Source organism: Dreissena polymorpha, chromosome 1 (assembly GCF_020536995.1).
Source record: "Dreissena polymorpha isolate Duluth1 chromosome 1, UMN_Dpol_1.0, whole genome shotgun sequence".
Lineage (NCBI taxonomy): Eukaryota > Metazoa > Mollusca > Bivalvia > Myida > Dreissenidae > Dreissena > Dreissena polymorpha.
In genome coordinates this window covers 184,806,666-184,834,604 of record NC_068355.1, presented here as the reverse complement: position 1 = coordinate 184,834,604, position 27,939 = coordinate 184,806,666, and the positions used below count along the sequence as shown (strand labels likewise).

The following is a 27,939-nucleotide window of genomic DNA, read 5'->3' as shown; positions in this document are numbered from 1 at the left end:
CAAATGTGCCGAATGATTTTAAAATCTCATAATGAATGACATAGTTATAGCCCAGAAGAGCTCATTTATGGCTATTTGTTACCTTTGAACTCAAAGTGTGACCTTGACCTTGGAGATATTGACGTAATTTTTTCGCTCGACACACCGTCTAATGATGGTTAACAAATGTGCCAAATGATTTTAAAATCTCACAATGAACGACATAGTTATGGCCCGGACAAGCTTGTTCCGCCCGCCCGCCAGCCCGCCAGCCAGCCCGCCCGCATTCGCCAATCTAATAACCAGTTTTTTCCTTCGGAAAACCTGGTTAATAATTATATCAGAAATAAATGACATTAAAGTTTTATAATCACAAAGTAGAGAATGAAATCACCCATAGTAGATGCATAGAGCCTACATGGGTTTCCAGCAACAAGAGGACCAGTTTACAACACCCAACACATTTAACCCTTTGAGCGCTGGAACCGGAATTTGAAGGCCTTTGCAAACAGTTTGGATCCAGATGAGACGCCACAAACTGTTTGCTATTCAGATAGTATTCTTTGAAAAAATTGAAGAAAATGCTATTTTTAGATATTGAGCAGACGACATTTTAGCAGACGACAAATTACCCAGCATGCAAAGGGTTAAAGATGAGTCAAACACAACTTGTATCTGTGGCATGGCCAGGTACACTGTACGGAACACAATTACAAGTTATCTACCTTTCCTTGCATAGCTGGTACTGGGGGAGATTTTACTACATCCTCTGCCATTTTCTCAGGCTAAAAAGGGCAAACAGCAAGCATGCTAACCCTTTAGTTAAGGTAATTCAATTTGTGGCATGTGTACCTGTTCCCGCTCCCTTCTTTTCCGCTCTATCTGTTCCTGATGCTTTCTCAATTTCTCGTCATCTGCTTCTCGCCGCTTCTGTTCTGCTTCCTTCTTCATTTCGTCTGCTTGACGCTTTAGTACCTGGATCATACAACGAGCCAGCATATACAGAACAGTGTGCTGATCATAACAATATGACAATCAATTGCAGACTTTTTCTACTATTTTTTAAGTCATCAAGTCCGTATAAATGACAAAATATTGATACTTCTAATAATATTTTGCCAGAAATGTGTTCACCAACAACCTGAACCTTTTTCATAACGTTTGTGTGTGGAAGTTAAGCTCAATTTATCTCACATCTACACAGCTGACTTCAATTCACAACATAAAAAAAACAATAAATGCTGAACCTAGATATTTTTAGAATTTTGTTAAAAATGATCTATATGCCTTAATCTTCTTCTGCTCCTCTTAATACTCACACTGCATACATACTCGCTGCCCCTACCTACCCTTAACCCCCCCTCTTCCTCCCCTCTGCCTACCTCTGCCTCTCTAGCCTTAATCTTCTTCTGTGCCTCTTCATACTCGAGCTGCATACTCACTCGCTGCTCTTCTAGACGACGTTTCTCTCGCTCCTCTTTCCTCACCCGTTCTTTCTCCAACTGCTGCAGATGACGTTCTCGGTTGTTCAACTAAGTCATGGAAGTACAAACTGTTAAGTTTGCGTAATAAAAGTATAATATACAAATATGGAAGGAACAAATAAACCCTAGGGCAGGGTCAACTTTGAACCCAAAGGAATGATTTGAGAACCAACCTATGATCGTACACACCAAATATTGAACACTTGACCCTTGTGGTTTCAAATGAAAAACAATAATTTATATAATTTATACTATAATGTTATTATTATTATTTTGAAAAGCGTAGGGATATTGTGGTTATCTCTGCCGCCGTCTCTCTGTCTGTCTGTCCTGGCCACTATCTCCTCCTACACTATTTTCACTACAACCTTGAAACTTACACACATGGTAGCTATGAGCATATGTGCGACCCTGCACTATATGTAATTTTGATCTGACCCCTGGGTCAAAAGTTATGGGGGTTGGGGTGGGGCCGGGTCAGAGATTTTCACTCATTTCTTTAGGTTATTTTACATTAACTTCTTCATTTCTACACCGATTCACTTCAAATTGATACTGAACCTCTCTAATGACAATACGGTCATTCTCAACTATGCATGGCCCCATTACCAACCCTGGGGCGCCCCGCCCACATAGACCACGCCAACCCAAAATTGCCTTTTACTATAATATCTTCATTTCTACACCGATTCACTTCAAATTGATACTGAACCTCTCTTATGACAATACGGTCAATCTCAACTATGCATAGCCCCATTACCAACCCTGGGGCGCCCCGCCCACATAGACCACACCCACCCAAAATTGCCTTTTACTATAATTTTTTCATTTCTTCACCGATTCACTTCAAATTGATACTGAACCTCTCTTATGACAATACAGTCAATCTAAACTATGCATGGCCCCATTACCAACCCTGGGGCGCCCCGCCCACATAGACCACACCCACCCAAAATTGCCTTTTACTATAATTTCTTCATTTCTACACCGATTCACTTCTAATTGATACTGAACTTCTCTTATGACAAAACGGTCAATCTCAACTATGCATGGCCCCATTACCAACCCTGAGGCGCCCCTGGGTCAAACATGCGGCGTGGGGATACGCCTCGGCCTTTGCCGCGCCATTTCAAGTTAATAAGTTGAATTCATATTGGCTTTGTTATCAAGCTCAAGACAGCTGTATTGGCCTGAGGCCGCATGCCGAAGCACCATACGGCTGTCTGAAGCTCAATAACAAAGCCAATATGAATTCAACTAATAAATGACAATTTTATTAATTAACTTAATAATATTATTCTAATTTCAGCAAGAAAAGCTTAAATTTCACTTTCAAATTACAGGTTTTTGCTATAAAATGACAGTGTTTTTTTTTAATTCAAAATCGGTCCAGTAATCGGACCCATTCCCAATAGAAATCAAAGTACTGACAGTACTGGTGTGACAATGCTTTTGAAGAGGATGGATTTATAAGCATCAATTAAAGTTTATCTACATCACCACAATTGTGTATGTGGTTATGAAAATTTTGGGTACAAAAAAAATGGGTACGATAATTTTGGGTACACAAATTATGCGAACAAAATGGGTACAAAAAAAATTTGGGTACGAAAAAACAATTTGGGTTACGAAACAAAATTTGTGTACACAAAAAAAATGGGTACGAAAAATGTTGGGTACGAAATTTTTTTGGGGGGTACGGGGAAGTAGTACACATGGGGAACTTGACCCTTTCAGCGAAACTGGGAGGCGGGTTACATTCTCGATCAAATATAACAAGAAATATCTTTAAAAAGATATTCAACATGTATTTTCTGTACCATTTATATTTAAAAAAACGTTCTGTTACAGTAAAACGTTTGTGGATTATAACATTACGTTTCAGCATATAAATTCAAAACCTGACATGCTCTTTAATTACACCATGCTCTTTAATTTCACATGTATATCAAACCAAACTTTATATTTCGTTGTTTCTTTCCTAAGTTTATGATGTTATGTGTACAGACGTGATATTACCTGCCCATGTGCATGAACATATAATTTTTCTCTTTTGATTATTGTTTTTTCTCTAATTCAATAAGCTTAGGCATGTTTGTTAAGTACGGCAATAATTTCATGGTGATTCCCGAAAGGAGGTATGAGCACATACATGTAGTCGAATACGACTTGAATACGTAAGTTGGCCCATGAACACATGGTTCAGGTTAACTAAATCTCCGCAATAAGACCTAATATGTGTTTAAAACAGCAAACACTATCCAACAAACGAATGAATTATCAAACATAGTGTGTGCACTGATGTGGCTCTGTAATTCCTGTTTGAAAAGTTTATAAAATATACAAAATGAGAGAGCACGCAGAAGAGCGAGTTTCATAGATATTGTACAGCTATTATACTGTTTATATACCATACTCGCTATAACGTTTACAAATGGCAGGTTCGAAATAATTTGTTTTCTTTACACTCGTGATCGCCTTAAACGTTAATAATACGTTTTCATTCGCAATGTATTTACAGAATCACGACAAGTGTCAAATACAATACAGAAAATGCATAGTTGTTTCATTGATCTATAAACATATAATAGATTCAATACAACTGATTTAAAATTAATGTTTTCAAACTATTATTAAATCTTTTTCCAAGAATATGCTGTCCTATTTATAGCTGAGCTTCCTTTACCTTTATCAATGATAATCAGCAAGGTATGCCGATTAGAAAAATCGAGCTATCTCAATCGGACTGGCTCGGTCTTTTACATAGGTCGCCATTGTGAAGAATTTTTTCATGGTATGATTACTTAGACGAGCTGCTTCGCAGCATCGTCAAAAAGTATATATTTTTCCCAAATGGGAGCTAAAAAATCCCAAAGGAATGTCTCCTTTTTTTTTAAATCTCAATATTTTGTTCATCTCCCATCCATATAAGTTCAACCTTAATTAATATAATACTGGGCACACTTGTATCCTCATTTTTGAAACATTTTTAAGCAAAACAACAACAACACTAATTTTCCCAATTTTAGTCAAAACGCCGCAAAATTATCTCAATCCAAAGGGACCCGGGCCCATTCCCAAAACGTTGAAAAAAAACACTGAATCAAGTATGAAGTTTTGAAGAGTAGCAAAATTTCTGTTCTATACAACTTTTTCCCTGTTTATATTCCCATGCAAAATGCTTTGAAAATGTTATGTACACCCAAATACCTTTTAAGAGATATCTTGTTAATTTAAAACGAATATTGAATATTGTTGCAAGAGGAAACATATGTTCCATGCATTTAATTGCAGAAGAATAATTATTATTTCATTAATATTGTAATATGAAGGCGATATTACTGATAAAGCATAGGAACAATACCATTTAAACTTAGTATATGACAGAAGATGCTTTCGAGACATTACATGATGGAGGAACACAATTTGTCAAGTCGCAAAACTATGCAAAATTTACCTGAATAACATTCCAGCCACACTGGATTCACTACCATTGTTTTAAATACAACTCAGAAAGACATTAAGGATTGATAACTTACTTATTGCCATAAGGACTTGCATTTTTAATCTGTAAATCCTCCATGATTTTTAATTAGTTTTGCTTTCGGCGCTCATTGTAGCTTGAAAATATACAAAGTTGTTATTTATGTACATATGCTCAAATATTGAACCTTACTGTTGTGGTTACACTGCACAATTGTTTTTGTCGAAAAAGGGAGCTTAATATATAAGGGGCCGAGTGCTTTAAGTAAACTGCAATATTATATTTTTAAAGATTAAAACTTTTGCACCAAAACTAAGCATACAACTTCAAAATGGCGTCCACAATTGTCGAAATTTTAGATTCTCATATAAGGCAGAGTTTTTCCTGATTTCTGATTGGCTGAATCTCGTATTGGCCGACCTTTTTCAGTATTGGCCGTGTTTTTCCATATTGGCCGCCTTTTTCTCGTATAAGGCGAGTTTTGAGTTTTATTGGCGAGGGTCAACTTGTATAGGGCAAACAAATTGAACACATTCTCGTCTAATATTATAAAGTTACTTAATAAAAGTCCATATAAAGCTTGTGACCCTTGAAAAGTTTTGACCCCCAGGGGCATGATTTGAACAAACTTGGTAGAGAACAACTACACGATGTTACATGTCAAGGACCAAACCTATCACCCTTGGTGTTTCAGAGAAGAACATTTAAAGTTATTTTCTTGAAAAGTCTAAGACAATCTAGTGACCCCTGGGGCGTGGTCAGTTTTGACCCAAGAAACATGATTTAAACAAACTTAATATAGGACCACAAGAAAAATTACGCCCCAAATATTGAGCCCCTGACCCTTGTGGTTTCCTAGACTTTCAAAGTTTTCTTTTTAAAAATATTTTTCAAGCTCCACTGAACTCCTTATTCATCAAGTTGGAATAATTTAAACATATTTGATAGTGTCACTTCTTCTGCACCTCCCCATATTCACACTGCATACACACTTACTGCCTATACCTATCCTGTACCACCTTCCTCCTTCTGCCTACCTCCTCCTCTCTAGCCTTAATCTTCTTCTTCTCCTCCTCATACTCAAGCTGCATTCGCACTCGCTGCTCCTCCAGACGACGGTTCTCTTGCTCTTTCTGTTCCTGCTGCTTTCTCAATTTCTCGTCATCTGCTTCTCGCCGCTTCTGTTCTGCTTCCTTCTTCATTTCGTCTGCTTGACGCTTTAGTACCTGGTTCATACAACGAGCCAGCATATACCATCCAGAACAGTGTGCTGATCATAACAATATGACAATCAATTGCAGACTTTTTCTATTATTTTTTAATTCATCATGTCCATATAAATGACAAAATATTGATACTTCTAATAATATTTTGCCAGAAATATGTTCATCAACAACCTGAACCTTTTTCATAATGTTTGTGTGTGGAAGTTAAGCTCAATTTATCTCACATCTACACTGACTTCAATTAACAACATAAAAAAAACAATAAATGCTGAACCTAGATATTTTTAGCATTTTGTAAAAACTGATCTATATGCCTTAATCTTCTTTTGCTCACACTGCATACATACTCACTGCCCCTACCTACCCTTAACCCCCCTCCCCCCCCCCCCCCCCCCTCTTCCATCCCTCTGCCTACCTCTGCCTCTCTAGCCTTAATCTTCTTCTGTGCCTCTTCATACTCGAGCTGCATACTCACTCGCTGCTCTTCTAGATGACGTTCTCGGTTGTTCAACTAAGACATGGAAGTACAAACTGTTAAGTTTGCGTAATAAAAGTATAATATACAAATATGGAAGGAACAAATAAACCCTACGGCAGGGTCAACTTTGAACCCAAAGGAATGATTTGAGAACAACCTATGATGGTACACACCAAATATTGAACACTTGACCCTTGTGGTTTCAAATGAAAAACAATAATTTATATAATTTATACTATAATGTTATTATTATTATTTTGAAAAGCGTAGGGATATTGTGGTTATCTCCGCCGCCGTCTCTCTGTCTGTCTGTCTGTCTGTCCTGGCCACTATCTCCTCCTACACTATTTTCACTACAACCTTGAAACTTACACACATGGTAGCTATGAGCATATGTGCAACCCTGCACTATATGTAATTTTGATCTGACCCCTGGGTCAAAAGTTATGGGGGTTGGGATGGGGCGGGGTCAGAGATTTTCACTAATTTCTTTAGGTTATTTTACATTAACTTCTTCATTTCTACGCCGATTCACTTCAAATTGATACTGAACCTCTCTAATGACAATACGGTCATTCTCAACTATGCATGGCCCCATTACCAACCCTGGGGCGCCCCGCCCACATAGACCACGTCAACCCAAAATTGCCTTTTACTATAATTTCTTCATTTCTACACCGATTCACTTCAAATTGATACTGAACCTCTCTTATGACAATACGGTCAATCTCAACTATGCATGGCCCCATTACCAACCCTGGGACGCCCCACCCACATAGACCACACCCATCCAAAATTGCCTTTTACTTTAATTTTTTCATTTCTTCACCGATTCACTTCAAATTGATACTGAACCTCTCTTAAGACAATACAGTCAATCTAAACTATGCATGGCCCCATTACCAACCCTGGGGCGCCGCGCCCACATAGACCACACCCACCCAAAATTGCCTTTTACTATAATTTCTTCATTTCTACACAGATTCACTTCTTATTGATACTGAACTTCTCTTATGACTATACGGTCAATCTCAACTATGCATGGCCCCATTACCAACCCAGAGGCGCCCCTGGGTCAAACATGCGGCGTGGGGATACGCGTCAGCCTTTGCCGCGGCATTTCTTGTTAATAAGTTGAATTCATATTGGCTTTGTTATTGAGCTCAAGACAGCCGTATTGGCCTGAGGCCGCATGCCGAAGCACCATACGGCTGTCTGAAGCTCAATAACAAAGCCAATATGAATTCAACTAATAAATGACAATTTTATTAATTAACTTAATAATATTATTCTAATTTCAGCAAGAAAAGCTTAAATTTCACTTTCAAATAACAGGTTTTTGCTATTAAATGAATGTGGTTTCTTTTAATTCAAAATCGGTCCAGTAATCAGACCCATTCCCAATAGAAATCAAATACTGAAAGTACTGGTGTGACGATGCTTTTGAAGAGGATGGATATAAAAGCATCAAGTAAAGTTTATCTATATCACCACAATTGTGTATGTGGGTACGAAAAAAAATTTGGGTACAAAAAAAATGGGTACGATAATTTTGGGTACACAAATTATGCGAAAAAAATACAAAAAAATTTGGGTACGAAACAAAAATTGGGTACGAAAAACAATTTGGGTATGAAACAAAATTTGGGTACAAAAAAACAATGGGTAAGAAAAATGTTGGGTACGCAAAAAATTTTGGGGGTATGGGGAAGTAGTACACATGGGGAACTTGACCCATTCAGCGAAACTGGGAGGCGGGTTACATTCTTGATCAAATATAACAAGAAATATCTTTAAAAAGATATTTGACGTGTATTTTCTGTACTATTTATATTAAAAAAAACGTTCTGTTACAGTAAAACGTTTGTTGGTTATAACATTACGTTACGTAGCAGATATATTCAAAACCTGACATGCTCTTTAATTACATCATGCTCTTTAATTTCACATGTATATCAAACCAAACTTTATATTTCGTTGTTTCCTTTCCTAAGTTTATGATGTTATGTGTACAGACGTGATTTCACCTGCCCATGTGCATGAACATATAATTTTTCTCTTTTGATTATTGTTTTTTCTCTAATTCAATAAGCTTAGGCATGTTTGTTTGTTAAGTACGGCAATAATTTCATGATGATTCCCGAAAGGAGGTATGAGCACATAGTCGAATACGACTTCGTTGTTTCCTTTCCTAAGTTTATGATGTTATGTGTACAGACGTGATTTCACCTGCCCATGTGCATGAACATATAATTTTTCTCTTTTGATTATTGTTTTTTCTCTAGTTCAATAAGCTTAGGCATGTTTGTTTGTTAAGTACGGCAATAATTTCATGATGATTCCAGAAAGGAGGTATGAGCACATAGTCGAATACGACTTGAATACATGAGTTCGCCCAAGAACACATGGTTCAGGTTAACTAAATCTCCGCGATATGACCTAATATGTGTTTAAAACAGCAAACACTATCCAACAAACAAATGAATTATCAAACATAGTTTGTGCACTGATGTGGCTCTGTAATTCCTGTTTGAAAAGTATATAAAATTTGCAAAATGAGAGAGCACGCAGAAGAGCGAGTTTCATAGATATTGTACAGCTAATATGCTGTTTATATACCATACTTGCTATAACGTTTACAAATGATCGCGTCAAACGTTAATTATACACGTTTTCATTCGCAATGTATTTACAGAATCACGACAAGTGTCAAATTCAATACAGAAAATGCATACTTGTTTCATTGATCTATAAACATATAATGGATTGAATATAACGGATATAAAATTAACGTTTTCAAACTATTATTAAATCTTTTTCCCAGAATATGCTGTCCTATTTATAGCTGAGCTTCCTTTACCTTTATCAATGATAATCAGCGAGGTATGCCGATTAGAAAAATCGAGCTATGTCAATCGGACTGGCTCGGTCTTTAACATAGGTCGCCATTGTGAAGAATTTTTTCATGGTATGATTACTTAGACGAGCTGCTTCGCAGCATCGTCAAAAAGTATATATTTTTCCCAAATGGGAGCTAAAAAATCCCAATGGAATGTCTCCTTTTTTTTTTTAATCTTAATATTTTGTTCATCTCCCATCCATATAAGTTCAACCTTAATTAATATAATACTGGGCACACTTGAACCCTCATTTTTGAAGCATTTTTTAGCAAAACAACAACAACACTAATTTTCCCAATTTTAGTCAAAACGCCGCAAAATTATCTCAATCCAAAGGGACACCCGGGCCCATTCACAAAAAGTGGAAAAAAAAACACTGAATCAAGTATGAAGTTTTGAAAAGTAGCAAAAATTCTGTTCTATACAACTTTTTCCCTGTTTATATTCCCATGCAAAATGCTTTGAAAATGTAATGTACACCAAAATACCTTTTAAGAGATATCTTGTTAATTTAAAACGAATATTGAATATTGTTGCAAGAGGAAACATATGTTCCATGCATTTAATTGCAGAAGAATAATTATTATTTCATTAATATTGTAATATGAAGGCGATATTACTGATAAAGCATAGGAACAATACCATTTAAACTTAGTATATGACAAAAGATGCTTTCGACACATTACATAATGGAAGAACACAATTTGTCAGGTCGCAAAATTATGCAAAATTTACCTGAATAACATTCCAGCCACACTGGATTCACTACCATTGTTTTTAATACAACTCAGAAAGACATTAAGGATTGAAAACTTACTTATTGCCATTAGGAATTGCATTTCTAATCTGTAAATCCTCCATGATTTTGAATTAGTTTTGCTTTCGGCGCTCATTGTAGCTTGAAAATAGACCGTTCCATAATCGATAAATTGACCGCCGCCATATTGTCAGTCACGTGACTGTCCGCCATTACACTGCTGCTAACTTGTCCGAGTCTGCGATTCCAAAAGTCAAAGACGTAGAGAATACCCGCTTCGCCGTTGTCGGATAAATAAATTACTTAATGAATTAATGTGAGGCGATTATCACATTTTTGTTGTTTAAATGATTGTTTGAAGTTGACATTTGATTGTTACAAATAAAATGTTTAAAATGCTTTCGTGTATTTGTTTTTTTATCTGTAATCAAGTGGTAATCATCGGCGAAAATTTGCCGGTTCAGTCGCTCATACTATGTCTTTGATTAGACTTGTTACTTTTAACGTTTCACAAACAATTCACGCATGTATTGTTGTGTTGATTTTAATAGCCGCAACATCAAGCAGATTATATTTTAATTAATACTTATAAAAGATTCTCGCGCAATTAATTACCGCTAATTGTTTGTAATTGGTCTCATTTGGTGAAAAACTACATTCCAAAATAATAACATATTATATTAAGTATGATGTTTTTGATACGCCTTCCATTATTTTTCTTGTTCTAACTGATATCAGAGATAAAAAAATTTGGTTTGGATTTATTTATTTCTTTATATGGAATTTTGTCACGTTAAAAAACGAGCTTTTTATCATGAGAGAGTGATATTGATCTTGACGATCTTTTATGTGATTATTCGGAAGATGAAGAGAATGTGATCTATGTGATATATCTATATTTTCATCTTTGAATCATTTAACAGCTATAAAGCTTAAATACTAAAAAATGTATTTTATAGGTCTTTGAAGTAACGCAAAACATATGGATAACGGCACCAAATGTTTAGTCAATTAATCCACACAAAAAAAAACTCCGAAAAAAAACAACACCTAAGTAATGTTTCAAAAATATATGATTAAGCGCCAAACGAATTTATTAATACATTTATTTGCAACTTTCAAAACGCGGCATAAGCATCAAATTAAAGATTATCTGAAGACTGAAAGGCCGACAATTTGACACAACAAAGAGCTCTATGCATAAGCCGTAATATTTTTTTGCAGAAAAGCTTCAATAAATTACAATAGTAATACATCTATTTATAAAAATATAATTATCAATGGCATGAGTACGTAAGTGTGATAAATAAATGAGTGTTAGAAAGTGTAAGGAGTGCTTTGAAAATAAACATACTACAAAGCCATATTAAAAGCAAAGGACATGACAGTATTTACATGTAATTTTAATTTGATGGGTTTTGTACAAAGAATGACGCTATTGAGGAATATTAACATACATGCAAAAAAAATCAAAATAAACATACTAACAACTTTATTTATACGAGTTCAACAGTGTCTTTTCAGTATTATACAATTTTATTTTTCAAATACCTTCATATGACCAAACTGTGCTAAGATTGCATGCCTTAGATGAATTTTTACATATTTCACAATTAAAACGGGCCTCCCCTTCAATCTTTTCAACGATTAGCCACGGGACTTGTCCCTTCTACTCGTTCAATGTTTTGTTTTTCGTTTAAGTTTGGACCCGTCGTGTCGCGTTTTTGTTTAGCTTTTCCGACTGAACATACAACATCGTATAAGATCTTTTCTATAATGTCTTTCTAAACATTAAACTTCGGCTCACTTTGTGTACAATATGTTAAAAGCGTGTTTTTGGACGCTTTGCAGTTTTTTAGGACGCTCTCTGGCCGCCGCCATTGTTTTTTGACAGATAGACTGTATAAGCCGCTTTTATTGGAAAAAATGCGCTTTGTTAAACAAACCCGATAACCATTCTATATAAGCATCGCAAAGATCTTTAATACGCGAAAAAAAAACTCAATAAAAATCGATACGAACCAATGTAAAAATAATATTCGTAACTTTATTTTGTAATTCTTAATGGTACGACAAGATTTTAAAATAAATGCGTAACGGACTTGAAAATAATTCGTAATTACGAAAATACGACTCTTATCTGGAGCTCTGCATATCGAACATTTTAACACACATATATTTATATACATATATATATTTTTTAAATATTTTTTACCTCTGTTTGGTGTCAAATGTAATTTCTTGTTTTTATGTTATCGTTCTTGCATTGCCGTAACATCAAATCTTCATACGGAATGACGTAGTTTTAATTAACCTATACCCGCTAAATATTTTAAATGTTTTTTTGTTTTTTTTTTAAATACTTTATTTTTTCATAAATTAAACGGGCTAGTATCTTTACGGTGTACAATTTCTGATATTCTATATTGGACATAACTTTTAATTTGTAAAATATGTAACATATGTAATTTACGCAACTGTTAAGTATGTCGGAGGTAAATTATCTTACCAAATGACTGCTTAATACTACCAGGAAGATGAGACATGGTGGCATCATCAATTGTGTTTAATGACCAGACTGTCATCTGCCACCCAGTGTGGTTTATGACACCATGTGGTAAGTTAAGTCTGGACAATATCTGATCAAAACGAGATAATCGGATTATGCAGAACAAAGGGGCAATTAAACACTGGAATGCAAAGGCATACACGATTTAAAGATTGATGCAAATAATCAAATGGAAAATAATGCATTTAATTTAATTAGATGCTTTTTTTAATGTGTCAATGTGTTAGTTTTCCAAGACAACCAAGACCATGTAATGACGGCCTTAGAATTTAGAAATTCATCCGTTGAATAATCGGTGCTCTCTTATATATGTTACCGATTGTTAAGCAGCAGTGTAATGGCGGACGCGGAGAGAATTCAGGGGAGGTAATTATGTAATGACTAAATTATGGGACGGTCTATATACAAAGTTGTTATTTATGTACATATGTTCAAATATTGAACCTTACTGTTGTGGTTACACTGCACAATTGTTTTTGTCGAAAAAGGGAGCTAAATATATAAGGGGCCGAGTGCTTTAAGTAAACTGCAATATTATATTTTTAAAGATTAAAACTTTTGCACCAAAACTAAGCATACAACTTCAAAATGGTGTCCACAATTGTCGAAATTTTTGATTCTCATATAAGGCAGAGTTTTTCCTGGTTTCTGATTGGCTGAATCTCGTATTGGACGACCTTTTTCAGTATTGGCCGTGTTTTTCCATATTGGCCGCCTTTTTCTCGTATAAGGCGAGTTTTGAGTTTTATTGGCGAGGGTCAACTTGTATGGGGCAATCAAATTGAACACATTCTCGTCTAATATTATAAAGTAACTTAATAAAGTCCATATAAAGCTTGTGACCCTTGAAAAGTTTTGACCCCCAGGGGCATGATTTGAACAAACTTGGTAGAGAACAACTACACGATGTTACATGTCAAATACCAAACCTATCACCCTTGGTGTTTCAGAGAAGAACATTTAAAGTTATTTTCTTGAAAAATCTAAGACAATCTAGTGACCCCTGGGGCGGGGTCAGTTTTGACCCAAGAAACATGATTTAAACAAACTTAATATAGGACCACAAGAAAAATTACACCCCAAATATTGAGCCCCTGACCCTTGTGGTTTCCTAGACTTTCAAAGTTTTCTTTTTTAAAATATTTTTCAAGCTCCACTGAACTCCTTATTCATCAAGTTGGAATAATTTGAACATATTTGATAGAGTGTCACTTCTTCTGCGCCTGCCCATATTCACACTGCATACACACTTACTGCCTATACCTATCCTGTACCACCTTCCTCCTTCTGCCTACCTCCTCCTCTCTAGCCTTAATCTTCTTCTTCTCCTCCTCATACTCAAGCTGCATTCGCACTCGCTGCTCCTCCAGACGACGGTTCTCTTGCTCTTTCTCATTCCTAACCCGTTCAACCTCCAACTGCTGCAGACGACGCTCTAGGTCGCTCATCTAAGTCATGTACATAAAAACTGTTGTCTGCAGGCTTCATGATATTAGCATAAAAACTGTTATGTGCAGACTTTATGATATTAGCATAAAAACTGTTATGTGCAGACTTCATAATATTAGCATAAAAACTGTTATGTGCAGACTTTATGATGTTAGTGTAAAAACTGCTATGTGCAGACTTTATGATGTTGACCTAAAAACTGTTATGTGCAGACTTTATGATATTAGCAGAAAACTGTTATGTGCAGACTTTATGATATTAGCATAAAAACTGTTATGTGCAGACTTTATGATGTTTGCCTAAAAACTATTATGTGCAGACTTTTTGGTGTTTGCTTAAAAACTGTTATGTGCTGACTTTATGATGTTTGCATAAAAACTGTTGTCTGCAGGCTTTATGATTTTGGCCTAAAAACTGGATGTGCAGACTATGTTTGCCTGAAAAATGTTATGTGCAGGCTTTATGATATTACCATAAAAACTGTTATGTGCAGAATGTATGATGTTTGCCTAAAAACTGTTATCTGCAGTCTTTATGGTGTTGGCCTAAAAACTGTTATGTGCAGACTGTATGATGTTTGCTTAAAAACTGTTATGTGCAGGCTTTATAATGTTGGCCTAAAAACTGTTATGTGCAGACTTAATGATGTTAGCGTAAAAACTGTTATTTGCAGACTTAATGATGTTTGCCTAAAAACTGTTATCTGCAGGCTTTATAATAATTAGCATAAAAACTGTTTATGTGCAGACTTGATGATGTTAGCCTAAAAACTGTTATGTGCAGGCTTTATGATATTAGCATAGAAACTGTTATGTGCAGACTTTATGATGTTGGCCTTGAAACTGTTATGCGCAGACTTAATGATGTTTGAGTAAAAACTGTTATGTGCAGACTTAATGATGTTAGCGTCATAACTGGTATGTGCAGACTTAATGAAGTTGACCTTAAAACTGGTAAGTGCAGACTTTATGATGTTGGCCTAAAAACTGTTATGTGCAGACTTAATGATGTTAGCGTATAAACTGTTAAGGGCAGACTTTATGATGTTAGCTTAAAAAACTGTTATGTGCAGACTTAATGATATTGGCATAAAAACTGTTATGTGCAGACTTAATGATGTTGGCCTAAAAACTGTTATGTGCAGACTTAATGATGTTGGCCTAAAAATTGTTATGTGCAGACTTAATGATGTTGGCCTAAAAACTGTTATGTGCAGACTTTATGATGTTTGCTTTAAAACTGTAATGTGCAGACTTAATAATGTTTGTGTTATAACACTTTGAAATACAAACAAGGGCTGTTTGAAAAACATGCATGCCCCCCATAAGAGCTGTCTGTTGTAGTGGCAGCCATTGTGTGAATACGATTTTTGTCACTGTGACCTTGACATTTGACCTAGTGACCTGAAAATTAATAGGGGTCATCTGCGAGTCACGATCAATGTACCTATTAAGTGTCATGATCCTAGGCAAAAGCGTTCTTGAGTTATCATCTGCAAATCATTTTACTATTTCGGGTCACACTGCATACACACTCGCTGCCCCTACCTACCCTTAACCCCCCCCCCCCCCCCCCCCTCTTCCTCCCCTCTGCCTACCTCTGCCTCTCTAGCCTTAATCTTATTCTGTGCCTCTTCATACTCGAGCTGCATACTCACTCGCTGCTCTTCTAGACGACGTTTCTCTCGCTCCTCTTTCCTCACCCTTTCTTTCTCCAACTGCTGCGGATGACGTTCTCGGTTGTTCAACTAAGACATGGAAGTACAAACTGTTAAGTTTGCGTAATAAAAGTATAATATACAAATATGGAAGGAACAAGTAAACTCTAGGGCAGGGTCAACTTTGAACCCAAAGGAATGATTTGAGAACCAACCTATGATCGTACACACCAAATATTGAACACTTGACCCGTGTGGTTTCAAATAAAAAACAATTATTTATATAATTTATACTATATTATATAATGTTATTAGTATTATTTTGAAAAGCGTAGGGATATTGTGGTTATCTCCGCCACCGTCTGTCTGTCTGTCCTGGCCACTATCTCCTCCTACACTATTTTCACTACAACCTTGAAACTTACACACATGGTAGCTATGAGCATATGTGCGACCCTGCACTATATGTAATTATGATCTAACCCCTGGGTCAAAAGTTATGGGGTTGGGGTGGGGCCGGGTCAGAGATTTACACTCATTTCTTTAGGTTATTTTACATTAACTTCTTCATTTCTACACCGATTCACTTCAAATTGATACTGAACCTCTCTAATGACAATACGGTCAATCTCAACTATGCATGGCCCCATTACCAACCCTGGGGCGCCCTGCCCACATAGACGATGCCAACCCAAAATTGCCTTTTACTATAATTTCTTCATTTCTACACAGATTCACTTCAAATTGATACTGAACCTCTCTTATGACAATACGGTCAATCTCAATTATGCATGGCCCCATTACCAACCCTGGGGCGCCCCGCCCACATAGACCACACCCACCCAAAATTGCCTTTTACTATAATTTCTTCATTTCTACACCGATTCACTTCAAATTGATACTGAACCTCTTTTATGACAAAACAGTCAATCTAAACTATGCCTGGCCCCATTACCAACCCTGGGGCACCCAGCCCACATAGACCACACCCAGCCAAAAATGCCTTTTACTGATTTTATGATGTTTGTTTTAAAACTGTAATGTGCAGACTTAATAATGTTTGTGTTATAACACTTTGAAATACAAACAAGGGCTGTTTGTAAAACATGCATGCCCCCCATATGGGCTGTCCGTTGTAGTGGCAGCCATTGTGTGAATATGATTTTTGTCACTGTGACCTTGACCTTTGACCTAGTGACCTCAAAATCAATAGGGGTCATCTGCGAGTCATGATCAATCTACCTATGAAGTTTCATGATCCTAGGCTAAGCGTTCTTGAGTTATCATCCGAAAACCCTTTTACTTTTTCGGGTCACCGTGACCTTTGACCTAGTGACCTAAAAATCAACAGGGGTCATCTGCGAGTCATGATCAATGTACCTATGCAGTTTTATGATCCTAGGCCCAAGCGTTCTTGAGTTATCATCTGACAACCACCTGGTGGACGGACCGACAGACCAACCGACATGAGCAAAGCAATATACCCCCTCTTCTTCTAAGGGGGGCATAAAAAAAAATGAGGGGGGGGGGGGGTGGGGGGTAGGGGGGGTGGGGGGGTACGGGGGGTGGGGGGGTAGGGGGGGGTGAGAGGGGAATATAATGTGGGGTGTGGTAATTTATAAGATGTTTAATTGGGGGGTGTGGGTGGGTAGGAGGGGGGGTAGGGAGAATGAGAGGGGGGTATAATGTGGGGTGGGGTTATTTATTAGATGTTTAAAAAATATATGGGCTGTCTGTTGTACTGGCAGCCATTGTGTGAATACTTTTTTGTCACTGTGACCTTGACCTTTGACCTAGTGACCTAAAAATCAATAGGGGTCATCTGCGAGTCACGATCAATGTACCTATGAAATGTTATCATCCGAAAATCATTTTACTACTTCGGGTCACCGTGACCTTGACCTTTGACCTTGTGACCTCAAAATCAATAGGGGTCATCTGCGAGTCATGATCAATCAGCCTATGAAGTTTCATGATCCTAGGCGTATGCGTTCTTGAGTTATCATCCGGAAACCATTTTACTATTTCGGATCACCGTGACCTTGACCTTTGACCTAGTGACCTCAAAATCAATAGGGGTCATCTGCGAGTCATGATCAATGTACCTATGAAGTTTCATGATCCTAGGCCCAAGCGTTCTTGAGTTATCATCTGACAACCACCTGGTGGACGGACCGACAAACCGACCGACATGAGCAAAGCAATTTACCCCCTCTTCTTTGAAGGGGGGCATAATAAATAAAACAAGAAAACCCTAGGGCAAGCCCAATTTTGAACTCAATGGAATGATTTGATGCCCAACCTATAAGGGTTACACACCAAATATTGAACACCTGACCATTGCGGTTTCAGAGATTTTTTTTGTAATTTACGATATAAGTCTACATAAATCTTGTGACCATTCGATGCGGCCAGTTATGAGTCCAGGGGAATGAGTTGAACATCCTTGGTAGCTAGAACAACTATACAATGTTATATGCCAAATACACAAGCTCTTGCCCTTTGACTTTTAGAGAAAAGGATTTTAAAAGTTATTTACCCCTTTGAAATGTAACCCCTGGGGATAGCCAGTTTTGATCCCAAAAACAGTATTTGAACACACTTAATTTAGGACCACGATACAAAGTCAGACATCAAATATTAAATCCCTGACCCTTATAAGATTGTCAAAGTATTCTTTTTTTAAATATTCTTTTGCACCTTTGACCTCAATTTCCAAAATAATTAGAACAAATTGCAAAGAGATTCAACCAAGGATGATTCCTGTGAAGTTTTGTATAGATCTGCAGAGCAGTTGAGGAGAGGCGTTGCGTTGAAAAAAGTTAATGGGTGCAGACTGACGAATAACAGAGTCCTTAAATCTCTCAGTGCGGGAACCGAATTTTGAAGGCTTTTGCAAACAGTTTGGATCCAGATGAGACGCCACAGAACGGGGCGTCTCATCAGGATCCAAACTGTTTGCTATTCTGATAATATTCTTTGAAAGAAAATCGAAGAAAATGCTAATTTTAGAAATTCAGCAGACGACATTTTAGCAGACGACAAATTTCCCAGCATGCAAAGGGTTAAATCTCCTTATCAGCAGTATATGTGCTTACATGAGCTTTAAATAAACAGATTAAGATAAATAAAAGTCCAACTTAAATTGAATTTATTCAACAAGTCAGAAAATGAAAAGTTTTATACCTGATTTCGAAGTTCGTCTTTAAATAATTCTGACTGGTCTTTCTCAGCATCCGTCTGCAATAACAATCTTATGTGCTTAACTTCATTCTACAAAGCTTGCCCAGTATATGTGTAACCTTTTATAGCGTATGTGTATTAAATTTACTGCAGTTATGGATATATTTTGTTCACAAAATTTTGAAATGCACTTTCTATAAATATTATTAGTATGCAATATTCTAGTTGATTTGTGGGTAATTTTCATAAAATGTTACACCACAATTTTTTTATATACTATTTTATAAATATATGACCATGAATCATAGGAAATAAAATATCAAACTTTGGTCGTTATATTTGTTGTCAAATTTTGTTTTTCTGTTGACATCAAAATAATCGATTATGTTGATTGTGTCCAACCGCCATATTGAAAATAATGGTTCTTCTTAAGATGTGGATTCTGAATGGATGTCCCAATTTCCAGATTTGCATGCTATAAATAGCCTTTAAACTGACATTGAAGGTGAGAGGATAATTTCTTGCGAAAAACAGATTTCAACAGACGATGTTGCATGGAAATACTCATAAATAAACTATTTTTTGTTACTTAAAAACACTATATGGACAATAAATTAAGGAGGCAATATTTGATAAGAACGTATGGAGTTATGATGTATCACAAAAGTCACCTGATTTTGTCACATTTTGGATCAGCAAAACGATGGTGACTGTGTCAAAACTTCTTTCTGTAACGAACTTCATCATATGCGAGCGTTCTATCTATCAATTTCACACAATCTCTATACCCACAACTCAAAAAAGAACGCACGACTAAACAATAACTTACCATATCATTTATCTTTACAAATAATTGTCATCGTGTAGGTACATATTGTCATGGTTACTTTCGTTTCACTACTGTACTTTAACGTGAATTACGCGCAGTGTGGTAACCCCTAATTTCAATATTACACAACACTGCTTATGAGTGAAAAATTCATTTTGCAAGTGTATTTATTCATAATAAACACCATGTTTTTTTCCAGAATACTTCACCCTATTATCTTGCTGGTTGAAAGGGCTATTGTTGACATAACAAACAGCGGGTAACTGTAGGTGTGAATGAGGTAGTAGCAATTTGTATAGCAATAAAACTATTTGAATAGATACGAAAAACATGTTTTCATTTGAGTTTCACTTTGTAATAGACAACATTTGTGGAGTAATTTGAGACGGAAAGTGACACTTGAGAATATGAAATTAATGATCACATTGATTAGTGTGTGAAAATATTGAACGTTGAATAGTGTTGGGTTAGAATAGTATCTGCACAGCAATCAAAGTATTATTAACCCTTTGCATGCTGGGTAATTTGTCATCTGCTAAAATGTCGTCTGCTGAATTTCTAAAATTAGCATTTTCTTCGATTTTTTTCAAAGAATACTATCAGAATAGCAAACAGTTTGGATTCAGATGAGACGCCACGTTCTGTGGCGTCTCATCTGGATCCAAACTGTTTGCAAAGGCCTTCAAAAATTCGGTTCCAGCACTGTGAGGGTTAAAATCCCCATAAAAGCGGGGATGTTAATCTGTTCACACAATGGTTTTTAAAGTACAATACCCTGATCAGTAAGTGTTATTTTATAAATTGTAATTTTAAGAGTGACGATTATGGAGAATTTTTTTTGTCTGGATGCTTAAGACATCAAATAGAGACCACTGTGAAGAAATACACATAAACTTACTGAAAAAAACTACCCTTTACAGGAACTTGAATATTCTCGAGAGAATTTTCCAAAAATGTGTCAACTGTACAGTGCCACATAACCTATGCTCATGATCATAAAAAGGCTTCATGTTTTGAATATGAAGTAACAGTTATCCATTAAGTGACACTGGTCAACGTTTTAGTCACAAGATCAACTGATTTCAAGTCCACTTTGCAAGATTTCTTTATAAGATATCTTTAGTTCCTCCATTTTGGCATAGGGAGGTCACACACAAGAAGGCAAGAAAAAAAGCTGGATGGACAATGTGAAAGGGTGGACGTCCCTACCATGGTTCAGCTACTCCCAGAAGCCCACAACAGATCTTCCTAGCTGAGGAGCTCTGTGTGGTCATGGCTCATTTCCTCCCAAAGGATTAGGGAATGATGATGATGATTTATGTGCTACAGATCTTTTGAATCATTGACACCTTTAACATTTAAACTAGTTTATTCAATAATGTTTCATCTGATTGTTATTTGCAGATGACTTTTATAAAAATATTGTACTCTTAAATGCAATTGAAAGCATTACAGGTAAAGATAAATTACATAAGTAAGTCATAAGATAAAGATACATGCAAATGCAGGTTTATTGTACATAGAAATTTACTTTTACTTTGTGCATGTTGCATTCAATCTAGATTTAAATTCACTTATCCCTTTGTTGTTATAATTTAATTAGAACAGTGCCTCATGCCCTTGTGACCTTAAAAATGCATGAAATCTGACCATGCACAATCTCTAAACATAAGAACCATTGAATGAATGCTGTATGTTTAAAATTTTAGATGAATATCTTCGGAGAACTCTGTGTCTGCTGACAAACTGACAGACAGATGAACATGCTGATTCAAGTATAACCCCTTTGATAACTACCTTTGTAGAGGGCGTGTAACAGTAACAATCATTACAGCAAACATTTCGTCCATATAAAGTCCGTACCGTGAATGTGCCTTCTCTCATTGGATTTTTCTTGTCATCATTCCAGCCTGCCCTCCTACCAGACACATTGTCGCTGGATACGTGTCCTTGTGCACCAGCTGTGGAGGCGTCCCTGCTTGGCCTGATGGTCTCCTGACCCTGGGAAGGTTTCTTGGCAGGCATTTCTACTGCTTTAGAAGTCTTAGAAACTCGCTGCTCAATAGCTTAGGAAGTTAAAAGAAGATTTAGAAATGTGAAATACATTATTTTCAGAGACAACACCAATTCTGTGTGTTCTGTTGTTTTTTTTAATTTGTCTAACTTTATTTTTACTAAATGGTGTGGAAAGTATGGGCTAAATAAACAGTCTTTTTGAAACCACGTCATAATTTAGAATCACAGAGCAACTTTCTACAATGCAGATGCCTAGGTGAATAGCATTGTTTGCATTTTCAAACAAAATTTAACCTCACGATGTCATACAAAAAAATTTCAACGAAAATGTGATTTTTTTCCCAGAAATTCATTTTATCTACTGGCCATGAATCAACATCAAATATTAACTTAGCTAGGCTGTAAAAAGACATATTGAAGATATAAAAAGATTCTGTTACCTGCAATTTTGTTCAACACACGATTCTTTGAGGGGTCCTTATTACCTGGTTGAGGTCTACTACAAAGAAACAACATACGTTAAGCATCATTATAGTTACTTTTCCAAGAATCTAAACTTTTGCGACATTTTCAACATACATGGCATATGTATCGAAAGGATTGCCTCGGTTTTGCAAGTTCTGTCCCTGCATCCCTCTGAGATTCCATTTGTCCGTATCAACACAAATAAATAATTGCACAATGCAGTCTGTACAGTTAATACCTGTATCAGTCCTAATTAAAATAATACCCATTAAATATGTGTCAAAGTCAAGTTGAAATGATACCCTACAAGCAATTGTTTTGCCCATAAGTGTACTCCACATTTTGTGTTCTTTTTGCAATAACGAAACATTCATTATTTATCAGATACAACTATAATGCGCTCCAGATTTATGCAATGCGCATCTGTAATAAAGGCATTAAGTTGCCTTTGTGTAATGTAACCCACAAAAGAGGGTGTGTTTGAGTGTTCTTCCTTGTGAATGGGTTTGGCAATCTTACAACTGTGTTTATATCAGTATATTTAGTGATATTACTTGGATTTCTTGATTATTTTATATTTCACAAATATTTTTTTTTTAATAAAAATTATATGTAAAGTATTTTTATGCTTTTGATTAAAATTTAAAATGCAATTGACTGGCAATTCTAATGAAAAGTCTACCATTTAAATTACCATATCTTAAAGTTTTTGCTTTTTTTGGCAGAAAAACAATTGTATTGGCAATCTTAAAGTGTCCTGCTCAACAGGCAAACATTCTGACTAATAGTGCATTGTCTGGTTTTGGCCTGCAATAATTATGGCATTTATATTTGAACCTTATTTTAAAAAATAGTTGGAGGATGTCCAGTAAAAGTAGCAGTGTCAATGCTACATTCTTTTGTTTGATTAACACTCATTGACGTGTAAAGCAATCTTTAGATAACAGACTTTATAAAGTTTGGATGAAAACTGTTGGCCAAAATGACTTTGCTTTAAAAAAAACAATGTAAGCAATAGTACCATTACATAACAGTGTTTTTTTAAATGGCAATTTTGGGGCCAATATTCGGCCCCATTCCCCTCAAACAATAGTATATATTGTCCCCCTATTTTGTAGAAAAAATCCCCTCCAGAAGTAAAAAAAACAAAAAAAATAAATAATAAATAATATTAATATGATTTTGAATTATCATAAAGAGTTAAATTAGTTTTTCCCAAATCAGTGGTCACTTTTCACATCAATTTCATTTTTTCCCAAAATGGCCAGGAAAAGGCCTGATGTACCTATATTGTGTCGATATTTGTTGATAAAAATATTCCAATTTGCTCCATTTTATTGATAAAAAATGCTCAAATTTGCCATTTTATCGATTAAAAAAATTCCAATTAGACTCAAATTGGCTAGGAAAACTGAGACTGTGCATGACGGCTGAACTGTCTGAAACTAATGTTGAAACAATCATTGATATATATTTAAGAAAAAGGACAGAGACATTCAGCTGTGAATATTGTATTCATACATACATGTGTATTCATATAATAAATATCATTACATATAAAAGAGTGAATTTGTAATTTTCCCCTATTCCTAAAAAACGACGTGTTTTTCCCCTTTGGAAGGGCCCCGCCACCATTCCCATATAGGTGAAAAAAAAACACTGCATAAAAGTCCCTGTGTTGATGAGATCAGCCTTCACACATGGCTAGCATATAATAAGTTAACATTCTCAACAATATTGGTAAAGATTAAAAAAAATCAACTCAGAATGAGGAACAGTCAAACCAGCTCATTTGATATAATTCAGAGTTTGCTGCTTATCTGACATACAAAATTTAAAGAGTTTTGTGAACATAGTTCAACTGTTAGGCAGTGAAAACATCTATACCATTAATTCCATGAAAACCATTTTTATTTTACTTTTTAATTTTGTTATGAAGTATCATTTGGTAAATGAGTTATTTTAACAAGATAGTTATATTGAGTGCATAAATCTGTCACCCTAAAATAATATTCAAATTTGGCATGTAATGACTGAGTTGAAAGTGATACTGTTGCATAACCTATTTATAAGATACACTAATTCCCAACTCCACACACACTTTGTATCTTATTAGCCCGACTGTTTTCGGAGAAAACCCGAGGTATTGTCGTAGCCAGCTCGTCGTGTCCGCCGTCGTGTCCGTCGTCGTCCGCTAAAACCTGAACATTTTGTTAAGGTTTTGAACATTGCTTCTAAACTAAAAGTGCTTCCACCTACAACATTGAAACTTCATATGTAGCTGCACCTTGATGAGTTCTACACACCACACCCATTTTTGGGTCACTAGGTCAAAGGTCAAGGTCACTTGTTCTTGCTCTTGTTTTACTTATAGGTGTGAAGCTTTCTTCCGTTATTGACAAAAACATTTTTAGGAAATCATGTTCTAAAAGGAGCAACATTAACATATCATGGAGTGTACCAATATTTTCATTTGAGCTGTTTCAATTATAATGTTTCAACTATATCTGAACTAACATGATTAGACTACTCATAGCTTTTCTTGAGTTTATCCTCCTGAAAGATCAGATTTTAAGGGAATTAATGCCCTAAAACCATATAATCCAAATTTTCTGGTAGAGTAACTGTGTCCTTAGTCAAAGTTTCAATTTTTTAAATATTGCATGTATTTAACAAGAGCACCGCAATTTTCCAAGTATAAAAAGGGCACATAATTCTGTCAAAATGCACGCCAGAGTTATCTAACTTTGCCTGCCCAGTCCCCTCATGATAGTAAGTAAGTGTACAAAGTTTGAATGCAATAGCTTTGATACTTTATGAGAAAAGTGGACCTAAACACAAAACTTAACCGGACGCCGACGCCGACGCTGACGCCGACGCAGACGCCGACGCCAAGGTGATGACAATAGCTCATAATTAAAAAAAAAATAAAATAGATGAGCTAAAAATGAGATTTATAATAAAACTTTACAAACAAAGGCATTTTATAAATACCTGGAGTCCACTTTCAATTTCTGTGATGTGCTGTCTTTCTCTTTGGATACAGACCATTTATTTTCATGTTCCTTTCCAAGAACATTATGACCCCTAAACAACTGGTCATGTAAGCCACAACACTTCTTACAGAAGAACTTGTCACACGTTTCACAGTAAACCTCAGCATTCATCACAGTGCTCTTGTCTTTGCAGGCACTACCACTACATAAATATTCAGGAACGAAATCAGAACCCTCCTCAATAGAAGACTGAGAAAATGATGCCATTTTGTAGTGTATTAGTAAAACACAAACTGCAATTTGTATTTGCAAGTAAAAGTACTCAATGTATCTCTGTCAATATAGCAACCTATTCCACAAACACAGAGGTTGATTTAAAGTTTACTTTTTTTAAAAAGGTGTTTAACTTAACAGGAACAAATCCGATAAACAGCTAAGAGTGCTATGATCTCTGTACTAATGTGCAGCCCAATTTTGTGTTACCAGTAAACAGTGTAACTATTTTAACTGACTATCACATGATTATGAAACCAGTAAATAGCCAATCAATATTCACTGAACTATCACGTGGGCATTGGGGAGGTGTTAGGTTTCCTAAAACTGTACTGTCACACAGACCATTTTACATTGGATATCATTTCATGCATGTTCTTTGGTTAAATAGTTTGCAAATTTAATTCACAATTGATCACAGAATTCAAAGGGGAACTAATAATTGACACTTATTGACACTTAATGTGGTACATTACTTTATAAAATAAGTCCATCTTTGATAAAGTATGCATTAAATTGTTGCTTAATTGACACTTAATGTCTTGTTTTTGTTATTGCTTATATAACATTGATTTTTATCAAACTAAAACATTATCCCAGGAACACTAAATAGCAGCAGGAAAATCCAAGGCAGTAATAAAATATGAATAAAGCTTTGCTTAAAGTATGCATATCAACAACAGAACTTAAGGGTAGTAAAAGTCTTATTAAAGAAAGCTATCTTTGTATGATTGAGTTAGAGTCCCGTGTGTAAGATCAATTTTGTTTGGGATAATATACATACCATATTTTATTAAACAAGTTCAGGAATTTTGTTAGTAATGAGCCTTTGGCGAGCTTACTAACAAATATCCTGGACGAGTTAAATAAAACATGGTATGAAATGACAAAGAGTGTCAGATCTTTTTTATCACATGCTTTAAAATGAGGAAATTAAATAAATATTTACGCAAACATAATGATAAATCCCGAATGTTGTTTACATTTTGTGACGTCATTTGACGTTGCAATGTCATTTCAGCAAAATAACAAAAGGCGATTGGTCAATCGAACGAAAACTTAGCCAATGATAATGCTTAAAAATGTGACACTTTTTCTGTTTAGTCATCACTGTCCTAGTAACGTGAGATGCATGGTCACGGGCGAAATACATTTAAGACAACAATGACGTACATTCGACCATATCTGGCAGTCAAGATAGTGTTAATTATACACGAACTGCTTATAAAAACAGCTTATATAAACAGGTTAAATAAGCCTATATAGTTAGAAATAATTTAACGACCAAAAAGTGATAGACATTGTTATAACCCGTTTATAGTTATATTTTTTATGGTTATGAGTTTATGTCAAAGTGATGGATAACGCTGTTTACTCCCTAAAACAAGTGGGTCAACGCCAAGGTTACCATTTTTGTATAAAACGGACCGTGTTATAACCTCTAGTCGAGTCGAGCCTTTGTGGTAGCGCACAGTATACTTCCCAATTTAAAGCTTCACGGGAAAGTGCTTGAGACGGACATTTGTTTTTCTGGACGGATTATATTTTGTGTTGGAGTATCTCGTTTATTTCTTTACTGATTATTTCTTGTCTCGATTTCTTAAAGAAGAATTATATACTAATAAGAATAAGATACGTTTACAGACAATATATACACGAACATTTAATCAAGAATAAAAGTTGTTATATGCTAGAAAAAGACTTGTTGCCTTATTTTGCAAACTGATGAGTAATTTACGAACCTGGAATATTTAAGTCAAAACAAAAAATTACACAACGCGACTTAAAACGAACTTTGAGAACCAATAGATTACATAAGGACAGAAGTGCCACAGAAGTGCCACAAAAAGTATGTAACACATGTGTAAGATAAAAATATTCCTAATGGTTATATTACATGGGGAACAGGGTATGGCATGTGATAAATAATTTTTCTTTAACAAGTTCATTAATATAACATTTTTAATAGATAAACATCAGCGAAGATTAATTCAGCCAAAACTGTACACAAACAAACATTCTCAACCCATTTAAAAACATGAGAACCTTTATAAGTTGTGGCATGGTGGAGTTTAAAAAAGCATTTTGACGAGTTTTTCCTGTGTGACAAGAAAATTTCCAAAGCCCTAATGATAGGAGGTGGCACCAATGCAGGATGTATCAATTTACAGTCGTATCACAACGACATAATCAC

General features: G+C 35.7%; 1 protein-coding gene across 1 annotated transcript in view; it reads right to left on the bottom strand.

Annotated features, from left to right (window-relative positions):
- The window catches only part of LOC127864962 (golgin subfamily A member 6-like protein 1), a 32,254-nt gene extending 6,665 nt beyond the window's left edge, over positions 1 to 25,589 (bottom strand). The window contains exons 1-10 of the mRNA XM_052404857.1: positions 25,471 to 25,589; positions 22,452 to 22,510; positions 21,859 to 22,061; positions 19,170 to 19,223; positions 15,984 to 16,073; positions 14,173 to 14,325; positions 6,589 to 6,684; positions 5,985 to 6,173; positions 1,362 to 1,511; positions 832 to 954 (exon numbers count right to left, since the gene is read on the bottom strand). Coding sequence (XP_052260817.1) covers positions 832 to 954; positions 1,362 to 1,511; positions 5,985 to 6,173; positions 6,589 to 6,684; positions 14,173 to 14,325; positions 15,984 to 16,073; positions 19,170 to 19,223; positions 21,859 to 22,020 — 1,017 coding nt within the window. The 5' untranslated portion in view covers positions 22,021 to 22,061; positions 22,452 to 22,510; positions 25,471 to 25,589. The remainder of the gene's footprint in view (positions 1 to 831; positions 955 to 1,361; positions 1,512 to 5,984; positions 6,174 to 6,588; positions 6,685 to 14,172; positions 14,326 to 15,983; positions 16,074 to 19,169; positions 19,224 to 21,858; positions 22,062 to 22,451; positions 22,511 to 25,470) is intronic.
- Between the last annotated feature and the right edge of the window lie 2,350 nt (positions 25,590 to 27,939).